This window comes from Perna viridis, chromosome 9 (genome assembly GCF_037379345.1).
Source record: "Perna viridis isolate PV_CMFRI_1.1 ecotype Kerala chromosome 9, ASM3737934v1, whole genome shotgun sequence".
Lineage (NCBI taxonomy): Eukaryota > Metazoa > Mollusca > Bivalvia > Mytilida > Mytilidae > Perna > Perna viridis.
The window spans coordinates 33,062,077-33,082,946 of NC_142453.1; the positions used below are offsets into that span (position 1 = coordinate 33,062,077).

Sequence of the window (20,870 nt, forward strand, 5' to 3'; positions counted from 1 at the left end):
CACCTGAAAGTGGTCGATTTTTTTACGAAACAACTAGGGTGTAGAAAACATCAATCAACCAATCTGGTTTCTTGGCTATCTTTTTCTTGATATTTTTTATTAGACAACTCCTTAGCAAAAATGTACAGGAATAGTCAACTGCTCTCTCTGCATATATGTCTACGATGTTATTTATTGAAGCAATTTACTTAAAATTAGACCTATCGATTGTTACATTCAGTCACTGCATATTGATAGTGATTGATAGGTCTACTTCTATTTTAATTGTGTGAAAAGTAATTCTCGCAAATTGTAGACCTGAACATTGCTTTTGAAAGGAAAATAAAATGTTTTTTTTTTTTTTTACAGATGCGTGTTAATATGTAAATACTTGTCTATTGCCATAAGCCACATTTACCCTAGGTGACCCAGTACTATTTTAAAAAACTTCCTTGATGTACATAGATTGAGAATTGACCAGTTTGTCAATTGATAATTAGGCCGACTGCTAAGTACAAAACATTTTGATGCACATGTTTAAAACGTTGAAAAGTAATCAACTGTTAAAACCACAATATCAAAATTTAATCAATAGATTCAAACTACTGCTGAAAGTTTTATACTTTGCAGAAAATGTCAAACACGATGATAGTAGACGTATTATCAGCTAAAAATCATAGTCCAATAAATTCCGCGGGGTCAGTGTTTCCCTATATGACCCATTTAATAAAAGCTTGACTTATACAATTACTTGTAACGTTTCACCACAAGTTCTTGTTTTGGTCACATGTTATTATACACATTCTTCGAAAACACAAATGGTCATCCAGTTAACATGTTTTATCTGTTAATAAATAGGATCGGGCAGCAGGCTATACATGTACCTATTCAAGTCCACTACATAGAACAAAGTACAATATATAAATACATAATACAATGCCATTCATTTCATGCAACATATTGTTGAAAATAAAATTAGTGAGAAAACAATGAAAACAAAGGGACATTATATCTTATCAAAGTAGACAATAACACTTTGGGAAAACAGTGAAAAAAAACGACGTGGAAGTTGAAATAGTGAACCAATTTATTTATTTAGGTGTTATACTTAATCTCCTTTGATATATTAAAGTAAATTCTTGACAAGCTGTCATTTTTTGCACGATTTACTGCTATGTAATGGTCTCAATATCGTATTCATTTTCCTATGTATATATATTGAATCAATAAAACTTTCCTTTATGTAGCATTTCTAATACATGCAAAAAAGTAGGGCGAGTCCACGAAAATCTGACAGAAAAGTAGTCTCGAACTATAAATAGCCAGTTTCTCTATTTTCACTTTCGTTTTGACTAAACATTAGTTTGTAAAGAGGCAAAAAGAAAATGCACTATGTAACATTTTATACCCTCCACCCGCTCCGTGATATGCAATGCAATACTGGTACCTAATATCAAGTTCAAGATCACATGTTCCGGTGTTTTTACAAATTTGGTTGGTATTGTTCCATGTTTTATGGCGATTTTTTATTATTTTAATTTAATGTTTATTTCGGATATATCTCAACCATATCCGCGTTATTTACTTAATTTACTTCATGATACTTTGTTGAATAATATTGAATGATATCGCCCAAATATGAGTTGTATTTTATAGGACCCCTCTATGAATCATGTCATACATTATTGTTATTAGACTATTACTGGATTACACTCACTTGCAATATGACGAGTGTTGCTGGCTGAGCAGGACTAGTCCGAATTTCCTCTGACCCTGCCACCCTCCTCTTTTTTTTATTTGGATATTGATATATTGGGTTGGGGTCAGAACGATGTGCTATACAAAAAAGTACCTCCCTCCAACCGCTACTAACGAATTAACCCTACATATGATAAACAGGAGGGTTGCAGGCTCAGAGAAAATTCGGACTAGAACAGGACACAGAATTTGCATAATTCTTACTACTTAAATCGAAAGATCACACAGGTGCTCTGTACTAATGAACTAGGACATATTGGTATATTGCTGGACAGAATTAACCTAAAGTGCAGTTTAAATTTTGCAATAGGATTGAAATCGAAACCTGTCAATTTCAGCTTGCTGTAAATGACAGACGACCGAAAGCAACAGTGGACATTCCCACTTCCTGTTGTGCAAACTCAAAAGTCCTATACATATAATGATACTGACTCATCACATTGACGCTTATCAGACAATGTATCAGTTTTAAGCAGGGGCTTTCATTCAAAAATCAATATTTTAATACAAAAAAGGTTTTTTATCGAAGGGTTTTCAAAACTCACTTGCTACAGAATCATTCAATGTTTCATTATAAGTCATATTGTATAAATAAATGTGATTTCTTCTCGGCATCATTTACTTTTCCTTTTCCTTTTATTGCATAGATTTTCAAGTCTCTGACAGTCTAGCATAACCACAAACATCATGGTACCTAGAAGGATTGCAATTCCTATACCACCGAGGGCTTTTGCAACAGGCCGATCTTCATATACGCTGATTTTTGACAATCTGTACGCTATAAATAGAAATGATAATGATTCATACAAACTAGAACATTTTTTACACATAACTTTTCAAAGAATATTTGCAAGTAGTTACTGTACTTTATCGTTATTTCTGTTTACTTTCAGGCCTCAGACAAAAAATTCACAATTTCAACTTTCAAAACTATACATTATTATTTGGTAGGAAGAAGAAAATAAAATTTGTTTTCCTCTGACATATTTCTTTAATTATTTTAAGTACATGTGCGTTTAAAGGCATGATTAAAGGAAACAAAATAAAAAGTGAAAACAACCGTTTCTTTTCATTTTTTCCCTTGTTTTTACATACATACATTTATCTTTAAATTCAATTTCTGGACAGTACATGTATTTTGGAACTCGGCAATAAAATCTTAACCTTAGTAGTGGTCTATAGACCCTTTTGTGGTAAGTTGGTGAGCATGCTCAATATATACTTCCGCGAGGTAGAGCTTGGGTAGAACAAAAGAACTTTCCTCGCGGAAGTGTATATTGAGCATGCTCTACGCATGCTCATCGACTACCCCAACGTTAGCACAAAAGGGTCTATTGTTTAGAAATCGTTCTTTCATAAGACGAAAAGTTCTTTAAGGTTCAGCTAAAGTCAATATCTAGGATATTCCTTAATGAAATGTTTTCATTCATAGTTTTAATAATACATTAATTTTAGTACTAAATGCTTCTTTATATGTATATAACATACAAGCACAAGTCAAGCTTAAAAAATGTTTTATATCTAACAAAATCGTAAACACTTTAGTCAACAGGATCATTCAATCCTCTCTATGAAAGTTCGTATTTTAGAAAAAAAATTACCATCCAACGAACAGTCCCGTTCTAAGTAAAAACTATCGTAGGGAAAGAGAGGAGTACAGAATACGCAGACTAGGTACTGCAATACCTTACGGATGCAGTGACAACATCAAAAGTGTAGGAAACCTTTCAAGCCAATATAACAATAGCATAAATGTGATGAATTTATTTGACAAAAATCCAAGACGGGAAAGAAGTCATGGCCATCGCCACTATACGTCACCTAAGTTACATGATGTCTCCATTGATGGTCTTTTTTCTTTCATACAAAAACCTCTTGGACTTCATCACATTAGAACCAAACTTTATTCTATACCTCTCACTCTACTACACCCCCTTTACAAAACAAGTCTTGACACTCCTGTTTCTGACCCTCATCATTATACACACTTGTTGCCATTATTTTGGATATTGGTTTCCACAGACTCTTTAAACCAGTTTGTGTGAAAAGTCAAGATGAAGAAAAACGATGATTTCTTCCACTACTGTTTGCCAACAAAGGTATAGATGCAATAAATTTGGCTAACATCCTCCATCACAAAAAACGTTACCAACAAAATTGCCCCATATTTCAAAGACAAATCCATACCAATTTTTTCATATCCCTATACTTCACCCATTGTATCCAAAATTTTCAGTTATAAAATGCTATTGCAGAACCTTGTGATTCAGGACTTCAAGGCTAAACCACATGACTGTTCTTGTCTTCTCCATTCAAATATGGTCCTTCTGGTCACGTCGTTAGGGGACATTTAACCATCATCGAAAACGAATCTCTGCGTAATGTCCTTTCTAAAGGTCCCAAGTACCATGAACCACGCTTCATAAATTGGAATTATAATTTTAAAGTTCTTATGGATGCCGTCGAGGACTATGCAAGAAAATGGATAAAACGAGAACAAGTAGACATTGATTCTCTGTCAGAGTGGTTAAAGGCCGTGAGGTCTTTAATTTTGAAACGAATGAAAGTTTTAAGTAGTCAATGAGTGCCAAGGCTACATCGGTCTTCAAAGAACCCGATGTAGCAAAAACATTGTCTACTATACATGACAAGTATGTTGTCGTACCAGCAGACAAAGCCCAAAACAACATTGTTTTTGTCTGCAAAACGTTTTACATCCAATGTTTATTATCAGAGGTAGACGTAGAAAATAATAGCAGTGATAAGACCTATACTGCTACCACACTCTCCAAAGAAGAGATTGTGGAAAACCATAAATCTGTGCTATCCTCTTTTTGGTATCTCTACCAAGGACGATGATTGTGATTTACCGTCTATGTACAGGATTTCTAAACTCCATAAGAATTTATACAAACAACGTTTCATAGCTGGATCTGCAAAATGTACCACCAAACCTCTTTCAATACTTTTAACTTCTATACTCACAACTGTCAGAGAGGGTCTGCAGTCCTACCACAACACTTGTTACTCCCGCAGTGGTATTAATTCAATGTGGATCCTGAAAAATTCGATAGATCTTTTGGAGACAATCAGTTCAAGACTATTATCTGAATATAATAGCATTAAAACCTATGATTTTTCAACACTGTATACTTCTATTCTCCATACTCAGTTAAAATCCAGACTTAAAAACATTATACATCGTTGTTTTTTTTTTTTTAAAAAAAAGGTACACCTAGATACAAATATATTGTTCTTGGTAAAGATTCCTCATACTTTGTAAGAAATAATTCCAAATCATCTTCCAAATATCCAGAGAAAGATGTTTACAAAATGCTGGAATTTTTAGTAGACAACACATTTGCCCAGTGTGGTGGACGTGTTTTTCAACAAACGGTCGGCATTCCAATGGAAACAAATTGTGCTCCTTTACTTGCTGGCCTATTCCTTCACTCTAATGAGGCTGACTTTATAGCTGATCTGATCCGAAAGAAACAATATCGATTGGCTAGATCCTTTAATCTCAGTTTCCGCTATATAGGTGACGTATTATCTTTCAACAATCCAAATTTCGGGGATTTGATACATCGCATCTACCCCAAAGAACTTGAGATAAACGATACTACACCACTGTGAAGTCAGCCTCATATCTTGGCCTACCCTTAAAAATCGATGGTAAAGGAAAACTATTGACCAAACTTTACGACAAATGTGATGACTTTTCATTCAAAATTGTCAACTTTCCTTTCATCTGTGGCAACATCCCTTCAGCACCTGCGTATGAAGTGTTCATATCACAACTCATACGTTATGCCAGAGCTTGCCGAAACTACACAGACTTTTTGTAACGCGCTAGAACTCTAACAAATAGGCTTCTAGAACAGGGTTATGTTGCTACAAGATTGAAGTCATCATTACAGAAGAAGTTTTATGGTCGTCATCATGAACTCGTGGATCGTTATGGTGTATCCATATGCACCATGAAAACTGATTTATTCAACGGGTCATAGTTTTCCTTTCCTCGTCTGTCCACCCCGGACTTGAATTTTTATGAGCAACTCGGCGGGTGTATCTAGAAAAGCAGAGGACGCTTCCCCTACCGATGCACCTGGTCCATGCTTCCAGTTTTTAGTGGAGTCCGAGTTGCTTATTTGTTTTTGTTGCTTTGTATATTTGATTTTAGTTACTTTATGTTCTTTGTTGTGTATGTCTGTTTTTCATATCTGGTTTTTGTCCCTGGATTGCATTCTTTTGATTACCGCTATAACCTTAAATCCCTTGATTACTCGTAGAATAAATCTACAGCTGTCAAAAACAAGATTTGAAGTTTGAAATTCATATAGTTCGGTTCCTAAATGAATAATGCAGTGCAAGCTAGCAATAATTTGTGCCAAATTGCTAGATTTGAATGAAAACTTTAATATGTTATGTTTATTGGTGTTGGTATTTAGCTGGATTATGGTATGATATATCACAATTCATCAAAATTTACAGAAATGGCATTTTTTGCAAGACATTAATGCTAGCTTGCACTGCATTATTCATTTAAGAACAGAACTTTATTCTAAAATATATTGTGAACATTTTTGTTGTTAATGTTATATAAGAAGTAATAAAACATTTTTGCCCAAGTTTGACTTGTGCTTGTGTGTTATAGACATATAAAGATGCATTAAGCGATGTTTCAGTGCTAAATTGAATATATTGTCAAGACTATGAATGAAAACATTTTATAAAGGAATGTCCTAGATATGAACTTTAGCTGAACCTTTATCGCTTGTGAAAAATTTTAAGACTTCACAATAGTTTCTTAAGCAATTTTGTATACTCGATTCTATGGGAAACTAAACTTTTGGCACGGTATTGTATCATAATACTCCTCCAAAATATTCAAAAATGTGTTTATACAACTTTTTTTCACTTTGATAATTTAAATGATTCACCGCGTTCGATACGCAGATCATTGCATTGGTTTTCTTCATTCACGACGTAATACATATACTTAAGTATCAGTCTTTATAAAAATCGGACAGGAAGTGGTTCATGCAGGTCAAAATCCCAAATATTGAATTCACTTTTTATTTCTTATTCAGAATTAGTTACAGACCACATAACCAGACTTATTATTATTATTTTTTTCATTTAGGTATACATTTGACATGAATTTAGCACTTTGCAAGAATTACCGTTCTTGATTTGCTTTGATTATTTGGTTTTAGTGTGAGACGAATGAATGACAGTAGTCATGTACGTGAGACTGGGATATTCTCACATACATGACTACTAATGGCTCTCTCAGAAGTACAGATTTAATTTAACAAGAATGTAATGCATCTGATGACTGAAAAGCATTGTTTACTCGGTGGGTTTTTGTAGACCATGAATCAGTCACCTGTACCATAGAAAGAGTAATTAATATACAGTTCACACATACCATTTGTTTCGGTAGGATCAACTATAAGTTCTTGTATAATTTCATCTATGGTTGAAATATTTTGTGGTTTCACCAAAGGAATAAATCTTGTTGTGCTTTTATAACATAATACGGCTTGTAAATGTGTTGGTGTACAGAGTTCCCAAGATGCTGTTGGAGGTGAAGCAGGTCCAGGTTGAGATATAAACACAAGGCACGTCTCTTCAACGCCAGCTGAAGGGAATCCATTCATCACAAGGCTTGTGGAAACATAGAATGGATCCAAATTCCAGTTTTGTCCTCGGCTTCCATTGTTATGAGTTCCAGTCCAAACCATTAAGGCCGTAGGACCAAAGCTAAAATATACGGTTCAAGTAATATTTTACAATATGAAATAAATAAATAAGAAGAAAATCTTGTAAAAGCGAACTATTTATGTTGACATTTAAGTTTCTCATTTAAATCTGCTACATGTACTTGTAAGTTATTTGGTAATTTTTCCCCTACATTTAAACCCATCAAAGTAAAATTAAGAAAAAACTGTGCTTTATATACTTTTTTACATTTATTTAATGTTACACTGTATATATTATTAATTACAAGTGTGATCACATACACACTAATTTTGTTTCATGGACACATGCCTATAATCCAGTCGTTATATTCTAATCTCTAAATATACAAATGATTACGGTATATACATTTGTACAGTGAGAACCCTGTTCAACGTGTCATAGTTCTCCCTTACTATTTCGTCCACCCCGAACTTGACTTTTATGAGCAACTCGACGGGTGTTTCTAGAAAAGCAGAGGACGCTTATCCTACCGGTGCACCTGGTCCATACTCCCAGATTTTTGTGAAGCCAAGTATCTCATTTACTTTTGTTTCTTTATACATATTATTTTGGTTATTTTAAGTTCTTTATTTTTGAGTGTCTGTTTTCCCTGTCTGGTCTTTGTCCCTGGATTACATTCTTTTGATTTCCCCTAGAATCTTGGTTTCCTTAATTACTTTTTCGGTTGTTGAAATATAATTGAAAATTTTGCGCATGCTGGAAAAAAATCTTATCCGATATCAAATCCAAGGCTACAACCCCTCTTAGGATAAAAATGGTCGGTCCTTTACTATCTTGTTCTATGACATCGGACGAGTCATTAAGCTTTTTGCTTTATGAATTGCGCCTTGTCAATGTAAGGGGGTGTACAACTAACAACAACCCAATACATCTGTCCTTATATATAACACATGTAACAGGAAATGTTTTTAATGACTCAATCGAGAGCTGGATACGCGAATCTTATCTAAATTTAACTGGAGTGAAAGTTTAACAACGAAAAAAAATACAAGGTACGTTTTACCAGATGGTTTTACAGTGACTTTAGCCTATAAGAAGTTGCATGGAGAGGACCAAAATCAGATTATCAGAGGTTATCGTTGACAAAATTCCAGGAAAGTTTCAAAAACATCTACACCAATATTATAATAGGCAAAATACACTGAAAATTTGCTAATATCGCCAAAAAACATACCGAAGTGAGACTGTCAATAATTGGACAATCAAATACATCATAAATCCAAGTACAATCATATCTTGAACGTCAAAAAAAGGAAACAGCCTGAGAGATTCTACAAATTCGATGTAACGAATGAATAAATTATAATTACATACAAAAAATGAGGATGCGGAAAAAAGAAATCACACATAAAAGTAAAGCACTGCAAAATACAACAGGGAGTCAATGAGATGCCCATTTGTTTGAAATTCTGTCGTATTCATTTGTCGTAAAAATGTTCCTATGCACCATTCCTTCCGCGATTGATTCACATAAGGTCAGGTATCTGTAGGATGATAGGTAGAAGCGGCAACTATTGTTGTCATTCGCGACGGCGAATGACATATAATGTTGGATTTAACTTTCGTTTTATTACAAAGCCCGTATGTAAAATATTCATTTTTTTAAAAGTGCAGTTTTGTTGGTAAGATGCAGTATTCAGACAGCTAAAACAGGTTGTTCTTATCTTTCTTTCTTTAAACAAATTCTGTGAATTGATATTTTATAGCCTATCTTTAACTAAAATGACAAAAAAGTTGTCTGAGAATGAGTTGTTTGAAATCAACCCGCTAACGTTGCCTACGAAAGTTATTAACAGATTACATGAGAGGATATATAACACGTGAAACTTTTCCGTGCGCGACCCAAAAAGAGCAATCTAAAATACCCTTTTAAACTTCGTATTTTCATGTTTTTGAAAACGATTATAAGTACCATCGGGTCAGAAATTTGTATCCAATAAGATACTTTGTCCTTCAAATGCAAAAAATTGTATATTGACTGTTTCCTGGCCTTATTACAGAACTTATTGATTGAATTATTAGAGTGTTCGTTTACATCTGACCGAAATAGCTTTTCTCTGTTATATATATATAAAGGTCTGAAAAATTCCCAACGATGTTAGAACTGTCAAATTTGCGATGCAAATTTTTGGTCGTTCCCTCCGCGGGACTCGAACTCGTACCGCTGTGACATCTACAGCAACACCGTCCGCACGAAGTCCAGCGCCCTAGACCACTCGGCCAGCTAGGCTATATAAAAATATAGCTTTCGCTGGCCGGGTCATTCCTCCTCGTAGGATTAATCTAGGGCTGTAACTTAGTACACGATGTATGGTAGTACGGGACAGTTCATTTAGATGTTATTATGTAGGATAGAGGATCAAATTAATGATGCATGTCACAACAAATCAATACGGTACGAGTTCGAGTCCCGCGGAGGGAACGACCAAAAATTTGCATCGCAAATTTGACAGTTCCAACATCGTTGGGAATTTTTCAGACCTTTCTATACGTTTACTTATCTTCCCTGTATCAATTTGATCCGATGGAGCAGTGCAGCGAATAGAGTCGTCACATTCTGAGACGTTTTGTTGCCTTTTATTTTCAGAATAACATATGTCATTTGTCAATAAGGTAGTAATTTAAAAGAGTTATTATATGGAGAATATTTATTAATTGACCATTTGATCCTATTCGTTACCAATTTAGATCGAAGATCAGAATTGATATAGCAGTCGCCAGAGCCTATATATTTGTAAAGCCTGTAACTATCTATTACATCGCCGCAGGAAAATAGTTCCATTGCATGCGTACTCTATTAAGGGTCAAAGGCAAACGCTTGGATCCATTTTACAGTTATTTCTAATATATCACATTGAATTCCATGTTATTTACGCTAAGTAACAAAACCATATAACTTTCACTGCTGAATAATTTGGTTTGAATTAACAACACAATGATCCAATTAAAATAATTGACCTCCAACCCCTCTTATCAGTACCTTTTGCTCTGGTTCATGTCTGGGCATTTACCTGAATAAACCAATCATTTACTTTCAATATTCAAGTAGACGATGCACGATAAACCATTTGATGTTTAGTTAGGAAGGACAACCCTATCAGATTTTATATAGTCTCGAATCCTAGAAAGGAAAAACAATATAAAAAGAGGTAATGAGTGCCGTTGAAAGAGTTGTCTGCACATCAAGAGGGGCGTATCCAAATATTTACAAAAAAGGGGGTCAGTGATAAAGAAATGGATTTCAGGATATTATTTGCTAATTTTTGGCAAAATTTTACCCAAACTTTTGAACAAAAGGGTAACCCAACCCTCGAAATCAAACTGATGCATGTGCGTCTGACTAGATGCCCAGAACTGAGCGCTTTTCAATGACACTTAGTTGTTTATGCGACCATCTGTAGCACTTGAGCTACAGCTTATCAACTGAGAATTGTAGCTAGTTATATTAAGAGATACGTGTATCAAATGGCAGTGTTGATTGCTCATGTTTGAATGATTCGACAGACAGTTCGGCTTAAAAACTATTTAAGGCCAATTAGTATTTGTAGTTCAATCATGTAGGATGTCGGAGGGTTTTGTGTTCATTCATCTAGGTGTTCCATGTTTAACAACAACCTTTATATATTATTCAAACTGGCGCACTGCTACGATGCCATATGAATTTTTATGTGATATTTTAAGGATATATTGAATGTCATTCGTTACCAGAGTTAATTGTTAACAATTTACAACAACAAGCTTGTGTTTAGATGGTTTGAAATCGATTCCTATTCCTTCCTTCTATCTTATCCCAATTTTTGCAATTTGACGATTGGTTGACAATCGATATAGATTCAATACACGAGTATATATACACACGCATCTGATGAATTTCGTAAAATATTTAACCGTAGTAATATACATTTTTTATGCTGTTAAAAGTTTAAAAGTTCGATCTACCACCTGGTGTACATGTCAATATATTAAAAAAAAATAAAATGTTTGTTTGAAAATATAGTAAGTTAACTTTCATCCAGAAGTTAACTTGACGTGTAAGGATAAAAAAGTCTTCCAGAATTTTAAGACTTTTTAAAAGGTTTAAATTTCTGTAACTATGCTTTATCGTTTAGTTGATATTTATTTGTTACTAACTCCCAAAAGAAATTGCAGGGCCCGGATTCATAAAGAATTTCAAATTGAGAATTTCTTCAGATTTCCTATTCCCAAAACCACCGGAAGATATTAGGAAATATCGGTTTTAGATATTTATGATACCTAGGCCTGGTCTATAAATTAGTACAGCGACTCGCAACACGGCTAGAGAGAGCGCACTCGTGAATGCCAAAAACTTAATTGAAATTCATTGTTTAGGCTTACAACAATTACATGTGCATGTACATATACTTGAAAGTACAAATATATATGTAGTTTTTAGAATTTTTCCATTTTTGTAAACCTATCTCAGACAAATAATTTTCTTTGGAAAATCGACCAAAAAAACTTACGACATATAATACATAGTGATATTTTGAATAAAAATGAACTGTTCGTCGTCTATCAGAGGAGCAATAAAGCCACCCTGTCGTCGACAAGCTGTCATTGCATCTATGACATGAAATGACGTAGAAGACGGGACTCGTGACTTTACCCAGTAACAATGTTCCCTACTGACGCCATCTGCTGTTGAAACCCATGACAAGCAGTTGTCTCTATCTGTAAACGACAGAAAACATTCTTAGATTAAAAAAAATCAATTTCGACATAACCGTACAACGTAAGCAAATGATTAAACAAAGTGACTCTTATTCTTTAAATTTATTGTGCATAGATAAACAAAATTTAAATGTAACCATTCTGCATTTAATTATTCATTAATAAATAGTATTGCAGAAGAGCCGACTCATTGTATTTGATTGGTAGTTAACAAACTTTTGGGCACTAATTAAAAGTTCAAATTTCCGTGACTTTATAAAGTAACGACACACCTTGATTATTTCTGTAACATATCATTGCGCTAGTTTTGTAAGTATGACACTCTTTGTCCTGCGTTTTGTTGTGATATGTTCCAGAATTTGGGTTTATGATAGCACAGTTTTGTCCAGTACCACCATTTGGCTGTGATGTACTGGGATCAAATGTTGTATCAAATCCATTGTCTGCGATGCTGGTACCGTCAAGATGTGTCCATTCACCTTCTTTTCCAACGTCAATTACTCCAATAAATGTTGCTGCACTATAATGAATAAGTCATCCTAATATCTATTTTACATTTAGAGATATGACGTCACATTTCGTGTAAATCTCTATGTTGTGTTATTCTTACCATACAATACATGTTACAATACAATACAATACAAACGTGAATTAGTACATTTTACATTAAACTTAGTAAAACATTTAAAGGATGACTGTAATACTTTCGCTTAAGACAAAACTATCTTGAAAACATAAATTAAGATACATGTATTATCTAAACAAATAAATGAAAGATGTTCACAGATCTTGACTTGGGAGGATGAAAAAGGCTTACAATTAATATTTCGAGTTTTGAAAAAAATGCTTATCCGGCAAAATTTAACTCAATTACAGCACTTCGATTTCTTCTAAAAAAAAAATCATTCCATTGAGAATGGAACGCTGTAACGTTCCTGTTTAAAAAAAAAGATCTTTCTGTGATATAAATACATGCATATATAATCCTGCTGTGATTTTGGGTCCAGTTTGATCAAATAACATGTAAATTAAATGAAACTTTCCCCAGTACATGTAACTGTTACATAAACTGCTTGATACGATAATACTAAATAGAAAGTACAAATTTGCAGTATATGAGATTACGAACGAAAAAATGTCTGTTAGTTCATTGGTTTGATTAAAAATATATACCGACATAAGTTGTTTCGTTTTTGGATATTTCCTAAAAAGTAATGAAAATGCCGTAAAAAAAAAATATTGAACTTACCAGTATAAAACTAGATTGCAATAATGAATAAAACTAATGAAATGAATAGATTAGAATAAATGTTCAGTCATGTCAGGGCGAACTCAAAATTATAGGCAGCAAAGTATCCAGAATGTTAACATTCGGTATTCAGCCGGACCAATGATAATGGCGGACCCAGAATTATACGATATGTGTCCGTCGCTATCCATGGATTCTTCACCACTTACCTACCACTTGGCCTTACACTCTCAATAAAGTTGTACTGCTCATTATCTATATATGGTGCCAGGCCGTCGCCTGCTAAAGTACATTGTATATTGGCCTCAAAGACTGAAATGTCAGATGGAACGGTATGGAACCAATAACAGTGAGATCTAAACTGCCAGTCTGAATGTGACATCCATTCTTTACAATGTTCCACTCCAATGGATCCTTGTAAGTCTACAATGTATGTTGGATATATTGTTTTGCATAACTGTTTTTTTGTTTCGTTTTTTTTTTTTTTGGAGGGGGGAGGGAGTGTTTTTGTTTTGTTTTGCTTTGCTTTGCTTTGTTTTGCTTTGTTTTTGTTTTGTTTTGTTTCTAGCTGCCCAATCTTTTGGAGCCTTGATTGAAAGAAATTCAAGATACATGTACATGTATATAGGAAAGGTGGAATTCAACATACTTACTAATTGGTTATTTGACTTATCAATGTTTACACCCGAACTACTTAATGCTTTTATTAGAACCAATATAATTTATTGAACTTAAATAATTGTCAATTATTTCTGCATAAATATTCTCTTGAAGAGTTTTATCTTTAACAAAACTCATGGAAGGTAATTGATTTTCTGCAGGACGTTTGCATGTAAGGCAAATGGATCATTCCCACGAAGTAGAAATTAAAGGTTTATTTACACATGCCTGATCAAAATGAGTAAACATGGACAGAGTGATCTGCACGTGACACAAATTAACGCTTACTTCTCAAAACAACGAGTTTAATTCAATCATTTCTGAAAATATTCAGTAATTTGGTGTGGTGGTATTGATTAGTCACGGAGAAAGGGTTAAAACTGTATGGTGTCTATTTAGTATTTCATATGTAATGTAAAAGTGTCGCTTTCGGTAGACATTTAATATAACCATGATGTTACAACTTATATATTATGTGTTTCAATTTTTTACCCCCGATAATTTTTCGTTCAAACCAATAATACATACATTTAAAAGCTTACTTATCTGTAGCTTTACATAGATATTCTGCGGGTATAAAGTATACTTTATTACCAAATCGTTTAAACTGGATACATTGCAGTTCAAAGTTAGTATAATTCTAATCATATGATTCTTCATGCTTATAGCCGTTTTTGATTGGTCGAGAACGTCTTTGCCAGAAAGTTCATACTCCAGATCGTTCATAAATGCATGAACGCCGGTGAATTTGAAACCAACATGGCGAAGTAATGTTAAAAAAAGTGTGGCAACGAAATAAACGGCATAATATAGCCGTAAGAACAGTAGAACAGGTTATTACATCCACATTGGTTTTACCGGTCCAGTTTGTTTATAGAGTAATTTTCAGATCAGGGAAAGAAACTTAAAAATAACTTATGGAATGAAATAGCAGTAAGAAACTATAGATGATCTTTAGAAAAGGTTTAAGAATGGAACAACAGCAAAACAAAATTTCAATCTGAAGTACTGATGGGGTGTGATTCAGCCAGTCAGCAAGATCACTTTAGGCACCAGATGAAGACCTTACATTTAGAACTCTTATTTGTTATCTATATGGACTACTCTGCCGCATGTACAGTTAAAATCAGGATTTCTTTTATCTTTTTTTTCTTAAAAAAGGAAAAAAATATGGTCACTCAAAAATACATCATTGCATGTCCATATTGTGATTGGCAGAAGCACTACATCTTACGCGGAAACAGAAACAAACCACTGTCAGAATTTCCCAAGTTTCCAAACGAATTATTTTTTATCAAACACAATATTTGTCCGCTGCAATATGAACCCGTTTTTTATCTACCGGTATTCAAATCGGAACAAATTGTTTTCTGCTGCTCGGTATCCTGTTTTCACTTTTGCGAGGTTGATTTACTGCTAAGGATTTTTTTGTCGTTTTTTGACTGCTCTTACGAGTCTCGTACGGACGGTGGTCGACTTAATAGCACACCTTGTTTAAAAGAAGAAACAACATGTCACCTGCCCTTTTGAGATCGCAATCCGCGAACACAATTTGGTAAAAATCCGTAGTGATTTTCATATTGGCTTAGTTAAAGGTTCAATGCTGATCATATTGGCCTGGGGCAACTCCAAAGATATGACGATCCAAGGACCTATGAAGTCAATATGAGAAAAAACTACCTTAATTAATGACACTCTGATAAATTAACTACAGTAAAAAAAATAACTATTATTTTATGTAGCTTAAAAAGCCCAAATTTATTTCGTTTTGAAAAAGAAAAAAAAAGATTACCTTAACGTGACTTATTCTACACCTGTTTTTGTCTTGAGAGTTATGTTTCACTGTTGTCATGAAGACTTTTATAACCGCCAGTCATATTTAGCGTTTACAGATTTCATTAAAGGTCCAAAACTACTCTTATTGGCATGAAGCAACGACGAATTCTACATATATTTTAATATTAAATGCGAAAAGCAATATGTTTAAATTTACTGGTAGAAAAAGGGCGGTTCTTTTGATTTGGGAGAAATAAAAATAGCTAAAAAGTATCATTTTATAAATCTCTAAAATGAAATCATTAAGTCGAATGACAGTGTTTGAAGTTTTGTTTAATTAACGAAAAGTCGAAACAAACAGAGCCAATATGGGTACAACACGATTAAAGAGGAATGTGTTTAGTTAAAAAATATGTGAAAGTTGCCCTTAAATGTAAGTCTTTGTAAGAATCAGGCAAAAGGTGAAATATGATATGAAAAAAAAACCACCTTTTTGATAGTTTCATTTGACTAGTTGCACCATCAGAATCAAGGAATAAAGACAAGACTTCCCATATCATGATGGACCATTGAGTTACAAGTTCATTGGAATGCACTGAAAATTAACAGATAACTCCGTCAAAAATCACCTATTTTAAGATTCTGTTGAAAAATTCCTGAGCAAATTCAATGATGCAGAGATCAAATAATGTTTTTTAATAGAGAAAGCAGCCTTGAGTGATATGTTATTGTCAGATCGGTGGGGTGTTGGCATGAATGTTTCTGATTTTTCCCATTTTGCCTGATTCTTACAAATACTTACACTTAGTATTGACAATAGTACTGAAGCATCAAACAGAGGGACACATAGAAATTTGTTGGCTATATTTAATAATACAGTATCTTCTGATGATTTGTCTAATTTTTTAAAAATAACTTTATGTTTTGAATTTTTGCCCTTGTGTTAAAAAAACGGACTTCCTTCATATAAAAACATCTTAAAGCCCGTGATTTCGACCAACGAACTAGAATCCAATATAGCATTGTGACGTCATAATTTACGATCAATTTCACACTTACAACTTTTTTGAATTCGACTCCCGGTTCTAAAATGCTATTATATTATGTCTTCAAAATGTTTCTTACCTTTGAATAAAAGCAGTAAATATAGAACCTTGTGCATAACTAGTTCTGTATCTTACCAAGCTTAAGATATATTAATTAGTTACAACCAAACCTTTTAAACATATTTTGTCATACATCGATTTGCGTATCTAAGACATTATGCTGAGTTTGTTTATTTAATATTTATAAAAATATAAATGCACTTGTTTGCAGTTCGTTATTATGTTTAAACAAATACAGGTACTGACTGTTTACATGTTGCTGAATTTATATAACAAAAGCCTGCTGTTGTTTAGATCATTCGAAGTACGGGAAGTTCATGATATCCCGTGTTTTTAATAGGACGCTCCAGTTTAAAGACGTAGCAGGCGTTTTTTTTTTAATTCCTTACAAAATGTGTTATTAAGATTTTTTTTAGGTTAAGTTTTTTGGCTCAGTTTTTATCTTTAGCAAATTTAAGATGATCTACAATGCCAAAAGTAGTTACGTTTACATTTTATTAGGAATGAGAAAGAGTACTCGAGCACTCGATCGAAAGTTCACTATCTTATGTTTTCCTTTTTAACTACCTAAGGAATAACTGTTGTATTTTTTTTTTTTGGGGGGGGGGGGTTATGACAAAATAACCTTCATTACACGGTGCACACTAAATTATATTTGAAATTTCAAATTGACGGAAAACACAACACATATGTTATAGTTTATTTTAGTACCAATATCATCAAATCATTATCACATAACACAATGATATACAAGTAGTTTGAGTGCTTTGAACGACAGCAATTTGAACTAATACCGCTTCCTATTGCCCTAATAAAATTTGCAACAATCGTGAAACATATATAAGTGTATTATTCTTCTATAAAGCAAAGGTTCACCCTAACATTATTACAATGTTAAAACGCAACAACATAATAATTTTTGAATTTGAGATAATTATGGTTATATGATATTTTGGGGTGAGGCTAAAATTTTGTTTTGCTTGGAAAACGCATTACATCCAATGTTTATTATCTGAGGTAGACACAGAAAATGATAGCAGTAATAAGACCTACATGTATACTGCTACCATACTCTCGTAAGAAAAGATAATGGAAAACTATTAATCTCCACGTGGTGGTATTAATTCAATGTGATTCCTTAAAATGCTTTTTCATAAAATCCCAACTCAAAAACATTAAACATCGTTGTTCCTCCAAAAAGATGGTACACCTAGATACAGATATGTAGTATTTGGTAGAGATTCATCATACTTTATTAAAAAAATAAAATCAAAAATCATCTTCCGAACATACGTAAAAATAAGTTAATAAAATGCTTAAGTTTTTGATCAACAACATATTTGTGCACTGTGGTGGACGCGTTTTTTCAACATGCGATCGGTATTCTAAAGGGAACTGTTGTTGCTTAGTGCGTATTACTACGTTATTTCATGTTCTTTGTTGTCTATTTTTTTGTGTCTGGTCTTTGGATAACATTCTTTTGACTTCCGGTTTTGATTGCTTTGATTACTCTATGAAGGTGATAAATTTGAAATGAGAACGAGGGCCAAAGGTTTCAAAGTTTATTAGAGAGTTTAACATTATCTTGATAAATCTTTATTTTCAATTTTCATGTGGAATCATGATCTTTCATAATGATTGGTATTAACAATATTGCTAAATTAACACTTTGCAAATCTGAAAATCGAGAAATAATGGTTTCACTTACATTAATGATATGTAGTTCAAATACTTTAACTTTATTCTTGGACCAAAGTTGGCAGGTGGTTGGTTCGTTGGCAAGACAACGCGTGTCCAACATTGGCCCAATAAAGTCGTGCTGGTTATGGATTTTATTTTCTGATTTATTTTTACCAATATGGTTTGACAAGCAAATGGTTACACGCGACTTTTTGAAATTTAAAGTATTTTCATTCTTTAAAAATATTCCACGTTCAACTTGGCCTATTGTTAATAACCATTGTTTTTCATTCTACTCTTTAAGCTCTTGGTTTAGAAGCTATTTGTACTTAAGAGTACAGTAACTGTATAATTTCGATTTTTTAAATCAAAGCAAAATCATGGTTTCGTAATTGTCCATTTTCTACCTTTGACCAACGCAGAGCCAAAAGTGAGCTAAAATTCAACCATCGTCGAAATATCTTCGAAAACGATAATGTTGAACATCCTTCTTAAACAAGAAAGCGAATCCGGATATATCAATCATGTAATTGTGTTATATCTTAATCGAGATGCTGTGTTTCCTTAACGTTGGCCCAATTCGTTTTCTTTCAACAATTCTTTTTCAAGTCAAAAGTTTCTGTTAGCTCTGTTTACATATTGTATTTAATGCATGTTTAGTATCAATGGTACAACTATTCGTTTTTAAAATGTTTTAAGCTTATCATTAGTATATCCCAATTTAATAGGATTTATATGAAATATGAATAATTTCATTTAATGAGTTAGTGACTTTAGCTCTCTCTGACCTGATTAATTTTTTTTTAAAAATCGTATGATTCTGTTTAGAAATCTTAGCAAAAACCATTGCCGGACTATTTGGTTGGGTTAACGGATAAAGTTGGGCCAACATAGGGCTAACGTTGGTCCAACTACTTCTCTTGTTCAAATCGGACAGTCGTTGGTTTAATGTTGGCATTACGTTGGGTCTATGTTGGCCCAACCCTTATTTGCCACAGCTGGGCCAACATTGGCTCACTTTGAGATCTTCCTATTTATTTGATTGTAATGCCGCTGATGAGAGGTTACTCCGTGAAGCACATGTACAGCATATCGAAATTTGAAATACATGCAATTTGAATTTTTGGGGAGTTTTTTTGCACTTACAACGCTATGCCAACGTTGGTCGGTCTAAATTCTTTGCAGTGAACACGTGTTTTATATTCATTGTGGTTTTCATTCATTTGGTTTGTTAGTCCACCTTGTAACCCTCCTTTAATCCATGCATGGTAAAAAAGTGACCTTCATCTCTTGCAATTGTCTGGTTGTTTTGCAGATGTTTCTAGAAATGCATTTTTTGTTGCACATGTACATCAATTTATAATAGAGACCAGGTTACTTACTAATACCAAAGTTTCTGTATGTATTCTGTTATATTTTTTCAAATATGGCGTTTGCCACATTTTTGTGACCAGTTTCGTCCATGGATCATAAATATTCTGTTCTTCATAACCGATCTATAATTGATCTTGATCTTTTTAGTGGAGTCTGAGTTCCTCATACGCTTTAGTTTCTTTATACAGCACGTGATTATTGTGATTTTATGTTCTTTCTCGTGTGTGTTTGTTTCCCCCTATCTAGTCTTTATTCCTGTGTTCCATTTTTTTGATTTTTTCTATAATATTGGTTCCCTTAAATTCTCCTATAAAGGTCGATCTGAAAGCCATTCTTCTTAATAGTTGCATAGTTTAAGGATTTGGTGATAATACTGTAATCTAGCAATTCACTTGGAATTAGATAAACTGATGCAATAAACAGCAATGCTGTACTTTACTAGTTTATTTGTCTTGAGGCAACGACAATGGAGTTGACTAATTAATTTGCCTGAAGGCATAGGCAAAACAAGTATAGTTTATTGGACCTAGGACGTAAAAAGAGTAGTAATGAAGTCGGATTAATCTGTAGCAGATCGGTGTCTTCTTATTCTTCATTTCAAAGAATTTATTTGTTGGAGTGGTAGAGTCAATGATATGCCGCGAAAGTACTTTAATTCGTGGATGCCTACATGTATGTACATGTATGTGGATTAGGGAAGAATCACAAGTTCGTGGTTTCTTGAATTCGTGGTTTTGAGGTTGTCAGTATACACATAAATGGAAATCCCATTTTCGTTGGGAACCAAATGTCATTGTTTGGCCTACCCACGAAAACTACGAAAATTG

The 20,870-nt window shown here is 33.6% G+C and overlaps 1 protein-coding gene across 1 annotated transcript; it reads right to left on the reverse strand.

The window, feature by feature from the left end:
* Window positions 1-57: 57 nt before the first annotated feature.
* On the reverse strand, window positions 58-17,127 carry LOC148607890 (uncharacterized). Its single transcript, XM_088546816.1, has 6 exons — window positions 17,009-17,127; window positions 13,657-13,870; window positions 12,471-12,718; window positions 11,991-12,198; window positions 7,172-7,506; window positions 58-2,515 (listed from the first exon to the last, which is right to left on the reverse strand). The coding sequence occupies exons 1-6, from the start codon at window positions 17,043-17,045 to the stop codon at window positions 2,352-2,354; spliced, it is 1,206 nt and encodes a 401-aa protein (XP_088402942.1). The 5' UTR covers window positions 17,046-17,127; the 3' UTR covers window positions 58-2,351.
* Between the last annotated feature and the right edge of the window lie 3,743 nt (window positions 17,128-20,870).